At 37.5% G+C, this 17,873-nt stretch overlaps 1 protein-coding gene across 7 annotated transcripts in view; it reads right to left on the bottom strand.

Annotated features, from left to right (window-relative positions):
* PTPRD (protein tyrosine phosphatase receptor type D) overlaps positions 1–17,873 on the bottom strand; it is a 458,392-nt gene that overhangs the window by 114,520 nt on the left and 325,999 nt on the right. For 5 of the 7 annotated variants that reach the window (XM_075078277.1, XM_075078275.1, XM_075078278.1 and 2 more), the window contains 5 exons: positions 16,728–17,309; positions 8,510–8,643; positions 7,080–7,224; positions 3,333–3,638; positions 2,136–2,329 (listed from right to left, as the gene is read on the bottom strand). In XM_075078277.1, coding sequence (XP_074934378.1) covers positions 2,136–2,329; positions 3,333–3,638; positions 7,080–7,224; positions 8,510–8,643; positions 16,728–17,309 — 1,361 coding nt within the window. Of the gene's footprint in view, positions 1–180; positions 208–2,135; positions 2,330–3,332; positions 3,639–7,079; positions 7,225–8,509; positions 8,644–16,727; positions 17,310–17,873 lie in introns of all 7 variants that reach the window. The other 2 variants (XM_075078282.1, XM_075078281.1) reach the window with 2 other exon arrangements.

Genomic DNA, 17,873 nt, shown 5'->3' with positions numbered 1-17,873 from the left:
GCTGTAAGGGAAAAACCTTCAGTGTTAGGAGCATGCGTTTTTGCACATGACAGAAAAAAAAAATCTAAACTGAACAAAACTTGAAGAAATAAAAGGAGGCTACAAGCAAACTAGCAAAAACAACAAAAAAAAATCCCAAACCCAACACACAGTTTTTCTGGCCAGTCAAAAACTACTCACATGTTCAGTAGTATCATCATATTCCCACTGATTGAGAGTAAAGAATGTTGGAAGGAAAAACAAAAGAAATGAAGAGATTTGTAGCCTGGTTGAGGTAGTATTTTCTTCTTAATAGTAAAATAAATAAGAAAGATGTCTGGAAAAATCATGTACAATTTGAATAGAATGTGTAGAATCACATAGATTTGGTTAATGAAATCAGGCCAGCCATTTTTAATCAATTTCCTAAAAACCAGACACTTCTCTTTCCTTGAAAGAGGAAAGAAGTCATGAATCCTCTTGTACCATGTACTAATATTTTATAATAGAATGCATTAGTAAAAGCTATCAAGGCAGAATTAAAGGCTACCTGGTTTATTTAATCTCGTTACTAGGCTATATGCTTGAGTTTCCTACATGAATTCAATGTCTTATTTAAATTAATAGCAGGATTTTTTAAGCTTGAAACCTAACCACACTGATCTTTTACCATCAAGGTCTTCAACCTGCACAAACCCTGATCACGTGTATCATACAAGTACGATAGGTCGGAAGGAGTGGCAGGAGGAGAAAGAAGGTGACTATTCAGAGTGAATTAATGACAGACAGGCAGGTCAAAGCCAAACTTGGCAAGAAAAGAAATGCGACTTTTGCCTTTATGATATTTGGCATCCAGTATCTCATCTAGTCTCCAATTTCTGACCTTGTAGTGTTTAAAAATATTTTAAACTACTACCACGCAAAGGTTGAAAGTGAAAATCTGTGCAAGGAATGGGAGAACTAAAGTGCAGTAGCATCTTCTTTTCCATCTCCTCTACCATTTCCTATTCCCTTCCCACCTCTCCACTTGTTTCCAACTTTCCACTGAATTTAACCTGTAAGAACACCATGTTTTGCAAAACAGGTAAGTAAGTACATACATATAGATAGATAGACTGGCAGGTAAACCTGCAACAAAGACCTCCAGGATCAGAGACAATACTTTGAGAATGGGGTCATCAGCAACATGCAGGTATAGGAGACCTGTTCTCAAAAAAGGATATCTGCAGAGCCGAAACTGAGAACTAAGACTGGAAGGAGAAACAAAAGAAGCCAAAAAAACATTTATTTATTCACATAAAATGCTTAAGAGGCAAATTTAACCCTTTACTTATTGCTAGGTTGATAATTATTGTTTCTAGTCATTCCAGTCGTAAATTGAGAGCTAGGAGTGATAGGTGTGTTCTTGGTAGTTGGTTCAATGTAGGACGATTCTTCCAGGAGCTTTGGAAATCTTCGGTTTTACAGAGCACTAGTGTATTCTAATTAGTAAAATCCTATTCTTAGAAGTTTTTTGAAGCTGATGAGATCATGTCTTATAATTTAGAAAACAGATGGGAAATTTTGTAATGTAAGTAACCCCATACCTATTTAACTAAGCTCCTTAGTTTATTGATACACAGTTATTGATATAAATAATGAAAAGTACAAATACCTCAGTGATTTCTAAATTTGCACTAATAATTTCCTGTGAAACGTGTGGTGAGGTGGATACCACACTAATGACAGAAATACTGTAATAATGGGCTAACACAGGCTTCTAATGATTCTAGGTTCTCCACTGAAGCAAAGAAATATTGGGTTAGTGGATCAGGCAGTGCACAGTTTGCTACATTGACTGTAACCTGGCTCAGATCTACCTGATGATCTAAAACTTCAGAGCACAGGTATAGAGTGAAGTCCCCAGGTTTAAGGGAGCCAGCAGTATGACACAGCTTAGCATTTAGTTGCACACCTATACAGAAAAGGGTGCCTGGGTTTGGCCCAAGAACCTTTAAATGTCAATATTCTGAAAAAAGTTTTTAAAGTAGAGATAAAAAATGTTAGCTGGTAGGCTGAAATATAGAAAGAAGAAAACAGGCAGTTCTGCATAGCTCTCCAGTACACAAGATGTTTCACACAGTGACCTAGGAAAGAGCATGAATTGCCCTAATTACCTGTGCATCAGCCAGCATGATGTCCTTCAGCATGGGCTGACCCTTTGGTTCTCCATTTTCCATCCTCACGTAGTGGACCTGGTATCCTCGGATCTGACCATGCTGCTTATTGGGTACAGGTGAGCGCCATGACACTTTAACAGCAGTAGAGTTGACAGCCTCTACCTCGACTTTGCGAGGAGGACCACTAGGAACTGGAACAACATCATTGGACAGAAGAGAATTACAGGCATCTGTCCCACCCATGTCTTTTCTTTTTTTTTTTTTTTTTAAAAGGGCAGACTCACTATGTTTTCGCTGAAGAATACAAATTGTTCAACAAATGAAAATGTTCGACCAATCTGCTCTACCTTTCAGTGAAAAGATCAAAAAACATGACTGATGCAAAAAAATGGAAGAAAAAAGAGTATTAGAGAAATAGAAAAACATGTAAAAATGTACAAAAGCCAAGGAAGATGCTTTGAGATTCAAAGCATTATAGTACAAAGACATATTATAATCATTGAAATAATAGTAATACTGCTAATAATAAAAACGCAAAAGATTTCAAAAAAGTTTCCCTTATTTTCGTTTGCTAAGTTCTTTGGGTTTGTGGTTGTTTGTTTTTTTTTTTCCCCCAGTAGTATAAAAAGGGTGCTGCTAACAGGGTTGTCTTCTGTCACTTTCAAGTATGGAAGAAAAGAAAATGTGTGGAGCATCAGTTTTCCAAGATCAAAAACAAAACTCAAAATAAAAACCCCAAAAACAAGCCAAAAAACCCAAATAAAAAAGCATAACATGGAACAAGAAAGCAGTTAAAAATAATAATTAAAAAAACAATAACAAAACTTGAAAAAAAGTTTACAGACATAAGTGTTTAAAAATAAAAATGACTGTAAAATCAAGAAAAAGTCAGAAAGATTTTCTCCGGAGAGTTATTTTTATGTTAAAGGAAGAGCAAGAAGGATATGGATGGGCTCAGAGGGGCAGCAGATTAATGACACTCACAAAAAGGTACTTTCTGTTAAAAAAATAAAAATACCAAGTATAAAAATGGTGTAGAAAGGACAAGTCTTTGAGAAAAAAAACTCAAAGGGTGATAAAATCTGTGATTTGGGAAAAGAGAGGAGCAGAAAAAAATACTGTTAGGCTATACAAAAGACAGCAGATCGACAGAGAGTCATAGATGCGCAAACTGATGTAGTGGAGGCAACATACCATCTTCATCTGTCCGAATCAATACTGCTAAGCTCTCTGGGCCAGGTCCAACATCAGTGTGGGCAGTCACAGAGATCCGGTACTCAGTCCATTTTTCCAGGTGTTCCAAAAGGTATTGATTACTGTCCGAGGAAATTCCCAAAATTTCATGGGGCTTGACATCTTCTCCATCAATGCCAATGTACTTGATGGAGTATTCAGTGATAATGCCGTTCTGCTTTTCCACCGGTGGAGGTTTCCAACTTACCAAAATGCTAGTGGAGCTGGGGCTTGTGCAACTAATGTCTTGAGGAGGAGCTGATGGCTCTAATTTCAGTAGTGGGTTAAAGGAGGATTTGAGTGAAAGGATAGGAGTGATTGAAAAAAATGAACAAAAGAAAAAATAAAAATAAATAAAAGACAACCAAATGAAAATAAACCAAAAAAAGTAGAAACTTAAAAAAGCAAAGCGTCAGATAATCATATGCACCTTGGCTTATTAACATGAGGAAACTGAAAATGAACAGACCAACTAAATGGTGAAAAAGGATGCAGGGGAAATACATGAAAATGAAACCTCAAAATAATATTACCTACCTGTAATTAAAATTCTTCTTGAAATAAAACAAAAACGTGACACTTCTATGACTACTGACCTATCTTTATAATCATTGCAATTAGTGCAAGCTATAATATTTAAAATTACTCGTGACATGTATTTACTTACAAATTTGGACAAATCCCCTTCAAGTGGATTTACTTTCTTTGAGAAAAATTCTCTTTTTACAGAACTCCTAAACACTTGCAATAATTGCTATAAATTGCTCCATAAATTGCCATTTTTGTAGCCTCTCCACTCTCATAAACAAATTATTATTTTTTCAGGTTTTGTTTATAACTGAGTCTGCCTGGCACAAGTCAACTGCAAATTGTGTTTAAATGGAAAGCATTTACTGAAACATTTATTGTAGCCAACATACTAGGAGCATGCACTCAATAGAAGACAAAGAAAGTCTTAGTCAAAGATTTACCTACCAGGAAAAAGTGACAGGCTTGTTGATTCTGACTGTAACTTGTACTTACCCTAGATCAGCTGTCAGTTTTATTTTTTTAACTCCTCTTGGAGACACCTTTGCTAGCAAAGAATTAAATCCTACCAGTAATATAGGTAACTTCTACAGGAAAAAAAAATCTACCCCCGCACAACATGTCAAGAAATCAAGTATTAATTTTACAGAGAGAGTTCACAGGCTCAGCACACCAGAACAGTGAGACTCTGACTTTGATTTGTCTCTCATCACCAGCACCAATTTTCCAGAGTGAAAGTGCTCACCTTTACTGATTTGTACTCAAAGGAATCTGTTAGCATATTTATCTTCTCAGGGCTCCAGAAAATTTAAGCATATATGTCACTCCATTGCTTTCATTGAGGCAGTTCAAGTACTGAAAGTTAGGTATGCATTTATGTGCTTAAATGGACTTTGACTTAGCAAAGTCTAGTCTTATTAACTGAGATCATCCAGAGCACCAGAAAGGGAGTCATAGTTCAAATTCACTGGCAGAAGTAGTGAACGTGGCCTCTTTTCTATTTCTGCCTTTGCTCTTGTAAGGAAAACATAAATTTTGGGTGCAAGATCTTGATGGTGCACTTCACCCCCTCTTCTTCCTTCCCCCGCCCCATCCACCCCCCGCCCCCTTCCTTCCCATTTCTTAAGGGAAAAAAAGAAACAAGTGGATTTCTGGCACTTAGACTAGGCACATCAAACAAAATTAAAGCAACAGAGAAGGCCTAGGACCCTGCTGTGACCTGCTGCATTTACACATGTATCTTTCAGTTCCCTACAGCTCTTCTACAGGGATCAATGGCTTTTCACTCAGTATGGTACACTGATCTTCTGAAGGGAAAACAGGAGGGAACACACCAGCATTTCAACTAACTAGAAGAGTTGGATGGGGGGACAGATGAGAATGATCACATTTGGGTTTTTTTGTTGGTTTTTTTTTTTCTTTTTTTAAGGATAATTCAGTAAACAAATACTCAAAACACGTTGGTCCTCTTGTACCATTGACTTGTGCAGGAATTAAAATACAAGTGAAATGTCCCTTAAGAATCTGATGTGTAAAGAAATAAATCCCTGTAGCATCCTCCTGGAACCAAGATGAAAGGCAATAGTGTATTCTGCTGAATATTGCTAATAAAGTCATAAAGGTTTATTAATTTTTAATCCATCATACTCTGAAAATGCAAAATATTGCATTTATGTAACTAAGGATAATCTGTAGGCTACTTGTGTAACCAGTTTTATTAATGCATATGCATTTTTCTTAAAATACTCAATTTCTGCAGAAAAGATTTTACAATGTTTTCAGCAAATAACCAGAGTCTGCCCACTGAAATCAACTGGATTTTCCCACTATCTGAAGACATAAGAGTGAAAAAAGCATAACATATTCTTATATTCAAGAAGGGAAAAATGGCAATGTGCTTATATATGGAATGTTCAACCTTGGCCCCTAGATGTTTATTTTACATGTAGCCTAAAAAATCATCACCCAATATAAGATAATGAGCATTCTAAATAGCTGAAATGGCTCCCAGAATAAATAAATACCTTTTCTTCATCATATTATTGATTCTGGATTACTAAAATTAAAAAGTGCCTTGCCACTATCTGTACAATAGCCTTGTGTTATATAATAATTTTTTATGGTTATTCCAAATGCCTTAGAAATGCTTCAGAAGCACATTTATCTTTGGTTAAAGGTCTGCAGCACTGTATCTCTAGTCACACTAATTACTATTAATATATAACTCTAACAAAGAATGTTGGTGTAATCACATCTGCCATGACTGCAAATTAAAAAGCCCTGTGTCAGTTGAGAATCTGCATTTTCTGTTTAGAATAATATTACTTTAAGAAAAAGGCCATGTAATTTAAAACAAATACAAATAGAATGCCACTAATTTTTAAAATGGCACAGTGTAATGCAAACTGTCAGGAAAGCATAACTTATCAGGCAAGAGTAGCACTTCCAGACAACATCTTCAAACATCTGATTGTTTTAATTAGGTCTTAATTTAAATATTTAAAAAATGTATATATATTAATCCTGACAAATTTTTGCATCTCATTTGCATACAAATGTAATGAGTTTCATGACATTGTTTCCATACGCATCTAGTGAGAAAATAATTTTTCTACTGGTGTAAAAAATGACTTAACATCATAAAAAGCCTAGATTAGCAAAATAGAACTTGAAATCATAACAATTAGCTACTACAGAAGAACAGTTAAGAGGAAATTTTTGGTTCAGTCTGAAATATTCAACCTGTCCCACTCTACAAATTTTTTGTACTTCAGGGAGATGCTGCAAGAACATCCCCATGTTACAGGAAATCTGCAGACTGGGCAGGTGGAATTTTATGGGTGGAGGATTGTTATTAATGTACATCTATTACATCATAAAACATTTTATGCTATTGTAATATAAAATCAAATATTATTATGACAGCATAATATCGTTTCCTTAGACACTGGTTTACAGGTTTTTTTCTGAAACTATGAAGAGCCACTCATATATTAAGCTGGTCACAACACATCTTCAAAAATACACATTTTAAGCATTCTTTTGTTGTGCTAAGCACCATGAATGCTCTATTTTAATCATTTTTCCTTTTTCTCTATTGCTGCCTCTCTGGGCTACAGTGTTTCATCTGCTTCAGAAATACAAGACAAAGGAATAAATTTATCAAGGAAAGACACCTACTTGACTGCATGGTTCTCGCTGAGATTTCTGCTGTTGAAGCACCCAGGCCTTGCGGAGAACGTGCAGCTAGACGGAATAAATACAAGCTGTTTGGCCTTAAGCCTTGTAGGCGATAAGACGTTGTAGGTTCAGTGGAAACCCGTTGCTGAAAGTAGGTAATAAGAGGATGTCTTGATTAATATTCAGAGACTCTGAATTCCATATGTTGCCTATAGAAGAAGTGCTTTTATACTCTGATGATAAACCCACTGAGAACAATTTAAGTTCAAGAAAATAAATCTGAACGAAACCAAACTAAACCAGAGCAAAAATGAATACATTACTTTTGACAAACACATATTAAGGAACAATATTTTTAAAAGTCGACAGCTTAATGGGTGAAACTCAGAGCTAGAAATATTGTTTGACTGTTTGAGGAAGTAGTAGCTGTGTACAAACTATAAAAAGGCTTTTCGGACAATAACACATGAACAAAGCCTTACCTGTAGTTACTTCTTATGACAATGAACTACAGGGTTTTATAATGTGAGTAATCTTGGGTTTAACCTTGTACTTAAATTTGTGTTCAAATTATTAAGAAACAAATTCTTCCACAGGGTAACTTACTAAAGAGGGGCCTGCATCCTTTTTGGAGGTGAAATACAGATCTGGCACCCTTCAACAATATAAGCTTATGCATTCACAGTATATGTGTGAAGCTGCCATAAACATAAGCTCAGTGGAAGCATCAGAAACGAGTTCACGATGTAGGAGAAATCAATGAGGCTGACACTCTCCTGCTGCCTTCTGAGACTGCTGGCTTCTTTCGTTTATCTGGGACACTTGGCAATATCACATGGTTTCCATATCAGAAGAACAGTTTATTCTAAAGTCTACAGTACTAATGCCACAGAAGCCCTCAAACTGAAAAGTCTTTAAGAAATATTGCTACAGAAAAAGTCCATAGCTTGTTTTTACCTTTAAAAAACCCCCATATTTTCTTCTCAAGTATTATTGAAAGATCAGAGAAGCTTGAGACTTCTCTCACATGGTGGCAGAAAGAAACAGAAATTCTCTAAGGCTGAAAACAGACTCCAAAGTCCATGTGTAAGTGCAAAAAATCTTACTGAGTCCATAACATGCACCCAGACCCCTCTGCTTTGTTGAGGAACAGGCTTGCAGAGGCATGATCAGTGTCTGAAACTGGATGCAACTTTTGTGGATGACTCGTTGCGAACAACAGTGAAGCTCCACTGGCTGCTATCAACAGCATTTTCTGCTGTTTACATGCTCTCATTCTATCGTTAGGCTGACTGCTGGGTTTAACAAACTGTTAAACATCAAGGCATTTGTACTAAAGAAAGTTACTAATCTATCAATTCTAAACCATTGCAGCATTTTAAGTCTGATTCATTAAAGAGTATTTAAAGGATCTATAGCCTTTCACTTACCTCTTCCCCGTGCTCTCCATCTTTGTAAACCAGTTCATAGCTGGAAATGGTATCAGAGCGTGGAGGTGTCCAAGAAAGTAATATACTCGTTTCAGACTCAGGTTCCGCTTTGAAGTTCAATGGCTGACCAGGCACTAAAGAAAGAGTTGAGCAGTGTTACCAATTGTTTATTTGGCTCGTTCAACACTTATCTTTCAAACTGTTTAAACTATTAAACGAATATTTCACACAATATTAGTTTTATTGAACTTACTGAACTTAAATTGACTAACTGTACTATGAAAGAAATTAATCTGAGCTCAGAAAAAGAATACTGATATATTTAACTCACACATTACAAATTACCAAGGATTTCAAATAAATCCTTCGCAGTGTAAATAAGGCACACAGAACTGAAATGCAATTGAAAACGAGCCTGGTGACGAACATCAGCAATCTAATAACCTATGTGCGAAATGGCAAATATTTCTCTTTATGGGGAGAAAAAGGATTGGAGTAATTATCTATTTTTCTGAAAGAGGTCTGGCATATAAAGAGAACGCTTCCTGGGTACTGCAAAGTGCAAATGGCAAAAGACCACAAAGCACAGCGGGCAATTATAGGAAATATCAACAAAGTATTTTTTGAAAGAAATATTTCTAATTTTATCCTCTTAAAACTGAATGGATTTGAAATTAAGATGGAGAGAGTGGGATAACTGGATAATTACTAACTTTGAAACAGATTCTGAAATGCCACTACATCAAACTTCAACATGGTAAATCTATAGCACAGTTGTACAACTGCATTTAGTAGGTGGACATTGCAATATTTTAGGTTATCTGCTTCAAAACACTCCTGAGTAACAAGACAACAGCTGCAGATTTGCCTCCTGTTGAACATGGCTTAAAGCAGATGTGGAGCCCCACTGCAGGCTTGCCAAAACTTAATAATAAAATCTGGAGTCTAGGCAGCTATTTGGTAGTGTTTGTTTTGCTACAGGTTGTTCCAAATGTATGTCATAAAACTCAGTGCGTACCTGGTTGTAGGCATTTTGTTTGCTTCATCTGACAAAAAGATAAAAACTGGTAAAACTGATCTTTGGAAAAAAATATTTCCTTCCATTTCTATCAAAGGATAGGGAAAAAAATTATTTTGGCAAGGTAACTGAGCAGCACGGTTGGAGTTACGAAATCACCTTTGCCTGATCAGGGAAGGTCAAACAGCAGCTTACATTATGTGCCACGCTATCCATCTTGTGTTTGATATCTCTATCATTGACCGGGAGGCAGGGATGGAGGGCACATGTTTCAGGTTTGTAGATGACATCATGCTGGGGGGGGGACAGTCAACACACTCGCGGGCCAGGCTGCTGTTCAGAGGGAGCAGGAAAGCGGGGATGAACAGGCCGAGGGTTCCCCATGGAGTACAGTAAGCCCTGTCCTGGGAAGGCAGAGCCCTGTGGGGATGCAGGCCGAGGCTGATAGGGCCAGGGAGCATCTGTGGGGGGGTGGCCTTGGTGAGCAGCAAGCTGAGCTGGTGTCAGCATGTGCCCAGGTAGCAACAAGGGCCAGTGATGCCTGGGGTGGTGTGAGCAGGAGGCCATCCCAAGAGCCAGGGGAGGGTAGGGACTAGCCCCTCTGCTCACTGCCTGTCAGATCACATCTGGTTACTGCATCGCGTTCTCAGCAATAAGGCTCTGGGCTGGGGCCCTTCCCCTGTGAGGAGAGGCTGCAAGACGGGCTGGTTCAACGGGAGAAGGGACAGCTTTGGGGGCACCCAACAGCATCCCAGGCACCGATAGGAGGAACAGAGGAGACACAGTCGGGCTCTTCACAGGGGTGTGTGGTGGGAGGGCAAGAGGCAGCGGCACAGGCTGAAACACAAGAGGCTCAGGCTAGAGATAAAGTAGAAGCCTTTTCCCCATGAGGGCAGCCCAGTGGTGGGTCCAAGGAGGATCAACTGTATCCACCCTTGGGGGGTTTTATGCCTCAACTGGGTGAAGCCCTGAGCAGCTTAGTCTGAACGTACAGCTGAGCTTGCTCTGGGCAGGGGCCTTGCTCTAGGCTGGAGACCTTCCCAGAAGATCACCCTGCCAGCCTGAATCACCCCGTGATGCTATGATCTGAGCTTAATGTATGGATACATGAACTGCAGAACATAGCCAGGAAGTAATAGTAAACAACCAGTCAAGTGAGCCACACGAAGGCTGGTACCATCCATTATGATAAATATGGCAGCAGTTGGAGAACAAAGGGTATTTCCTGTCTCTCTGCACATTTTAAGACCCTCATCCTCCAAGCATTCCTTTCAAAAACAATCCTTTATGGTCTTAGGTCTGCAATTCTCTATCATTTTATAAGACAAGTTGATGGTTAACTGGACTTTCACAAAAGCTGTTTATCAAAATAATACCTTGCTGCAAAATTCAGTATACTCTCATATTTTTAACCACAGTTCGGCAACTCTGAAGCTGAAAACACTGACAGAGAAAGAGGTGACAGGGAAATCTGCGTTAATCCAAACAGAAAAGATGGAGAAGAAACAAAACAAAAAGAAAATAACAGAAACTAAACGAGCTTTATTGCTCATAAACTGGTAGGGAAGCCAAGGCTTAAGCCTAAGAAAAAGTACCAGATAAGAAAGTGGAACAATAGCTTTTAATTTATTTAGAATTTATGCCTGGAACATACAACATCAGTTCAGAAAATTCTTCAGTGGCACATGGAAACTAAGCCAGGCTGGAGAAGCTGACAGAACTGGTCTCCTTCAGAGATGAAAAAACTGAGGGAAACCAGAAAATCTATGTAAGTTAACTTTATACTCTTGAAGTGTTTTTAATTACACAGATCAAATCTGACTTTCCATGTTAGTGCTATATATGGTCACCTCACTGAATGGGGACTTTCTGCATGATCATTCTCTCAATATTGTCTTTTCTGCTTTGAGGTCAATGTGCTGTACAAACACATATTAAACCCCATAATTTCCCTGTGCACCAAGTATACCTCTTCCTATTTCTCGCTTGTAAACATGACATAACTTAGGTAGTAAACATGATGAAACACTACAGTGCAGTAACAAAACAAAGAACAAGTTTGTTGTTTCATCATCATGAATCATCATCAACATCATCACAACAAAAAAAGTCCAGAATTGCTGTTCAAAACTTCCACGCTTCTGGTTGCCTACTCCTCCATGCTTATTGCTGGACAATCACAGATCGCTAGACCTGGTCCTGCATATGTGGTTCTATGTCCATCCCTGATTCAAGTGCCAGAACAGAATCGTAAAATGGGATTGCAAATTGGAAGGGCACTACATAGCTCCTCAGCTGGCTGAGGTAACAAAAAAAATTCAGGGCTCTCCTGGGTTTGCAAGTGATGCTGGAAAGAGAGGAGAGTCTCCAAGATAGAAAGGGGCCCATGACATTGCTAGGGTGAAATCCATACCTAGGACAAAACTCAGTAAGTTCAATTAGGAATCAGTTTTGGAAAGGACAGTAGACCTATCAAGAGAATTTACAATCAGTTGGGGATTGAAAGGGACCAAGAAATCATACTTCTGCTTGCTCTGGAAGAAGCACGAAGCTCTATAGAGAAGCTCTTACAATTGAAGTTAATGTGTTCTGGAGTTTTTGTTTTGTAAAACAATACTTGCACTTCTTGAAATACCAAAATCTCATGGAATATAATTAAAAAATAAAACAGGTAATGTACTAAATATATGTGTATCCTGCTCTCTGTCTTTTTGCTACAACAGAAATAACCTCTTCAAATGAGGCTGAGGATAGCTGAGGCTTGCAGTTCTGCAGTATCAAACACAAAACCACTGTATTCAAAATAATTAACTACAATACATTTTAAATGTCTAAAAAGCATAGCACATTTTGTGAAATATAACCAGAAAACCATAAATCACTTTCTTAAGATAACATGTGTAACTGATGTTCAGGGAGCCCCCAGAATAAAATAAGTATGTTGGTCAGCCTTAAAGACAGAATTACTAGAGAACACAGTGAAGAGATTAATTAATTCTGTCTCCACTCTATTTCTACAGTGTAGTAGGAGTTTTCTTAAAATTATTTCAAGCTGCATTTTTCCATACTTGAGTGATAAAAGTGAAGTGTGCAGATTTCCAGTGCTCATCCACGTATTTGCAAAATTCAGAATTCTGATTAGAAAAAAAATCAGATTTATTTTTTAAAAAAATCCCATAGCCATACCCTATTCTGTGTTCTAACCAGAAGAAAGAGAGGAAGATTAAAAGCTAGAAGAATCACTGTGTGAGGGTAAGACCCTCAATATTGGTCTCATCATGTTAGCATTTAAATGGAGTAAACACAGAGACTGAGGCACTTAACAGAAGTTAACTGTGCTTTGAGAGCACAGGGGTTATTCAAAAGCTGAAATATTGTTTCCTATCTGACCAGAAATGTTCCTTAAGGGGATTTTTGTCACTTAAAAAACATCCTGCACCCCACCTCAGCTCCAAATAATTCTCCTTCTACCTGCTTCCTTGCATAACGGTTGAGTTTCCAGCTTAGTGTTCTCAAACCTCCCCTTGTGGAAGTCCATTTCCACTAAATGCTCTGCTAGGAGACTAGTACTGTGGAGTTTCAGAGACATGAGGTTTCGTCGTTCATGTGTTCATGAAAAAATTTGAAATATCGGGCAAAGTAGCTAGCTTGCTACAATACAGAACTGTATTTCCTTGTTACAGACTGCCTTCCTCTGCATTTCTAATCTTTTACAATAAGAACTCCATAACCATTAACTCATTCCCCTTAAGCTAAGGCTCTATTTATGTGCCCTGAAAGTCAGATACTTGACCTTCTCATTACTGTCCTTTTCCATATGTTCAAAAGATTAGCCTTTTATAACTGTAATAATCCTTAGTCTTCAAACCACTGTTAACTCTTGGTTTAAAATTAACAGTATGTTTTATATTGTAAGTTCTTGTTTAAAGAAGCATATGTTTACAGGTACATATTAATCTCCTAGAATATTTTTTCTCTCCCTCCAAAAATCCACTACCCCACCCTCGTGTATCTCCTACTCTCACCTCTTTCTTCCTAAGCTCAGAATAAAAACCAGATTCTCTGAATTCCTTCAGTAGCTAGCCTCTCTTTGCACATTAAAACCAAACCAGACCAAACCAGACCAAACCAAACCAAACAAATCCAAATCCAAATCCAGACATGCAGTTTAAAGCTCAAGAACTTTCCTGGAACACACAGGTTAAAGTCTGTTGCTCAGAGAGTATATGTACTTCTGACCAGTTTAAGCAAAGCAAGTAAATATGGGAAGATACAGAAGTGTGTCGTGGGTAGCTAAATGGAGACAAACCCACAGAGCTTTTGTCTTCTAGTCAAGTAAAGAAGGACAAGTATCACACTAAAGCTTATACCAATATTTCTTTACTCTAAAATTTGGTATTAGTAAGTAAATTCACCTAAATAATACACTGGTCTTGACTCCATCCTCATCAGAAGCAAATCCGTTGACACAAAATGCAGAATAAGGATTTTCTTAGGTGTAGCTTTTGGAATTGATATTCCCTTATTCAAAAGGTTCAGCTCTACAGCTGTTTTCTGACTCCTTAATTTCTTAAAATTGTGTCTTTTTACATCAACGAAAATACTGCTGAAAACAACTGGGCAATAGGACATGGCTTTTCCTTAAAATGCTTAAGTAGAATACTGAAACACAAAACTGTACATAAAACTTTTTTAAAGTTTTTTTTTTTTTAATGTTTCGTTTTCTGAAAAATGCTTCCTTCTCTTCCCCTTGAACTACCTTCTCCTAGTTAATATTTTAATTAGAAACCTAATTTTCACTATCAGCAGAGTTTCGGCTGAGCTGCAAAGTGAGAAGCCACTCATACAGCCATTTCAAAAGAACAATTCTGCTGCACTAAGAAAGCAAAGATTCTTGTAAACAGGCTTTTTAAAAAAAAATATTCATTTTTTATAATCTCTCTACAAAGATCAGCATACACATAAGGGAGGAAAGCTTTGAAGGAAACCCAGCTAACAGAGCCTGTAAGTCACAGCTGTCAATCAGATTTTGTTGTATATATACTCTAATATTCCCAAGTAAGCATACGGGTTATGCTACATATTTACAGTGGCAGGCTTATTTGTTTCAAAAAAAAAGGAAAAAAAATCAATCAAAATGTAATCACCACCCCATTCCCACTTTTACTCTTTTACATATGTTTCCATTAAATCCATTTCCGCTGGTTTGGTTCTTTATAATTCATTATATTTATCCGGATGAGTTTCAGCTTGAGAGAGACTTAAACCAAACCAATCATATTCAGATTTAGATTACAGCAAATCTGGAAGAGAAGAGCAAGGAGGGTATTTTATTCTGCAGTGTTCACTGAAGGGAAATGGCTGGATAGAAATATGGGAGGATCTTAGTTTTTAAACACACCCTGAACTGGAGAACTGAACTAGACTTTCTTAGCTATTTTTCTTTTTTATGACTTAAAATGTTCATATCTCAAGCACAAGTATCAGTGCTTAAAAATCCTCCTTTTAGGTTTTCTTTGGATTTTTAACATATCCACAAATAAACAATGTCAACTCTGTTACGACGTTGAAAACATGTATTGAAAATCCCTCCTGCACTGTTAACGTTGTCATCATTTCTTCAGATTGCAATGGTAATCGGAAACAGATGCTCACGTTTAATGGCAAGTTCTACAAAGGTTTTAATAAACAAAGCTTTTCTGAAGTGACCTCAGTAAGTAATGTAATTTGGGCTTGTCCAGCTGAGACTCAGTGCTTGTTATTTCAATCACTTCATCCTTCTCTGGGGAAGCCACTAACAAACTCTTACTAATCTAAAAGGTTTACAGTTCTAAGTGAAAACACAGAGAAGGAGCTCACTAAACCTGCTTCTTTAAAAGCTTTTTGCACACGGATTCAAAAAGAAGTCAGGTGTCACTATAAAAACTAGTCCTTGAAAAAAGTTACAACTACCAAAATTAAACTAAGGTGTACAAATTTCCATCTGCACGTGCATACAGACATATTTTAATATACCAGTAGAAGATCTAAGTAAGTTAATTTAGTAACTTCTTGGCTGAGATAGTGCGAAAGGTATCACCTACACCTTTGTGTAATACAACATTTAGAAAGGTTCCAGGACAATACTTCAACTTCTGTTCTTCATTAAATGCATGTTGGTAAAATGCAGAAGTAAAAGGTGGATGAAACATAACTGTCTTCAGTTACACTTTAGAGATATATTTTTAAGAATTTGAGGGATGCTAAATTCTTGAACGGGAAACCTTCCAGTACTAAAAAGTTCAAGTAGTATTATATAATATTTCTAGGCAATCACTGGCCTACAGTAATACTTCATGCAGCGTTCTCTAAACCACTAGACAAAGGGAGCTTTTATTTCTTACAGCTACAGTAAAACACTTTCTGTAGTGTAGCTCCGCCAGAGCTTCTTGCTTTTGATTTCATAAAAATTCTTTGCAATGTTTTCCACTATGCGTGCTTGTCCTTTGCTAATAAAGCTAAGTCATGGACCTAAAACTCCTGTACAGAAACAAAACAACTCAGCTGCAAACTTAAAACAAGAAAATGGTGACCCTGTGGTATGCACTTTGTAGGGGCACGTTGTATTTGATTTATAAATCCAAAGTGTACAGAACTGCTTGCTTGAACCTGCACAAAGGCTTGGGTTTTTTTCGTTTTAATGTTTTCATGTTTCATGTGTTTTCAGAAACTTACCAACTATTTGAATACATGTTCAGTACACACACATTTTAAATTTCCAAAAGCAAGATTCACTAGAATGAAGTAGCATAAGGAAACCACACGCCACATAAACAAAACTCACCAACACAGGTAACTCCTCAAAGAAAGCTGTGAATAACTACTTCACAAACACTTCTGGTGCACAGAGCACTGCCAAATAGAAGCCATAACATTTGCCCACCTCCAGAATGAAGGTCTCCCTGAGACTTCAGTTAAATTTCAGTTAAGCTTCTTGAGATTGATGAAAGAAGAAATGAAACCGTGAGAGGATAATTTCCTCCCTTCAATGATAGCTTGCACTGTGGAATTGAGAAAAGGTTATCTGCAAAAGCTGCCTGAATAAACTTGCTATCCTTGAGAGGAAGTTTTTTTCAACATTTTAAACTCAAATTCTCTCCCTGCAAAATTTCTGCATGCATTTTAAGTTTTTCACACAAATTCTGTTCATTGCTAGTTTACCTCCTGTTTGAGTGATGACTTGAATGTCACTGGAAAGTGGTCCATCCCCAACAGAAGTAAAAGCAAGAACCTTCACAGAGTATGTTTTCTGGGGTACCAGATTCCCAATAGTGGTAATATGACTGTCAGCCACATTGTGCTTCATCCAGCTGTTGACATGTTGAGTGGGGTCCATGGTGTAATAAACTCTGTAACCTTGTATTTGTCCATTAGGTTCCTCAGGTTCTTCCCACTGTACCAAAATGGTGGTAGAGCTCAACATACGGGCCTGCACATTGCGTGGTGCACTTGAGGGTGCTTGCTCTGAAGTCCTTGTTGACACAGGCTCACTAGGCGGCCCTCGCCCAATGTTATTTACTGCAACTACCCGAAATTCATACTCTGAGTATGGGCTTAGGCCAGCCACGCTATAGCGTGTTGTGGCCACCCCATCAATTTCTTTATATGGCTCCTCAGAGTTTTTGGGTTTGTGTTGGATTATGTAGTAAGAGACTGGCTCAGGGTTTCCAGAATCCCAAGTCAAAGTTATGCTTGTCGCTGTGCTTTCTGTCACCACAGGTGTTCCAGGAGGTTTGGGTAAAGCTAAAGAGAAATGCCAAAAAATACAGTTAGCACTATGCAACTGTAGACATTGATTATTACAATAAGCACCTTAAAAAACAAAACAAACAACAACAACAAAAACAAAGCAGAAAGACTGGAATGGAAAGAAGGTGTGATCTGTTCAGAGCAAGCTTCTGGCAATTATGATTTACTCCAGAAATCAGAAAATCTTCAAGTTTTGTAGTGTAAGGTTTATTTGACATAAAGATACTGACTTTTGTAATAGATCCCATGAACATATGTAGAAGAGGAATCTTACAGACAGACAGTGCACCATTACAGTATATTTTCATATGTTTTGGAACCTCTAGTTTCCAGCTACTCAATACACCCAGCAACTCTAAAATTCAAATGACTGGTTCTTAAAGGGTCCTGCTTCTGACAAGTATGCGTAAGATTATAATATCCTTTATTTACTTTAAATGAAAGCTGGGAGCTAGACACAGGAGAATAAGGGAGTATTATGATTTAACTTATTTATTAGTATTATTGCCTTCTAAATCTGTATTATTGCCTTCTAGATCTGTATTTTGCCTTATGCCA

This window comes from Phalacrocorax aristotelis, chromosome Z (genome assembly GCF_949628215.1).
Source record: "Phalacrocorax aristotelis chromosome Z, bGulAri2.1, whole genome shotgun sequence".
NCBI classification, from domain to species: Eukaryota; Metazoa; Chordata; class Aves; order Suliformes; family Phalacrocoracidae; genus Phalacrocorax; species Phalacrocorax aristotelis.
Note: the sequence above shows the minus strand (reverse complement) of the source record. Positions and strands in the feature narration are given on the sequence as shown.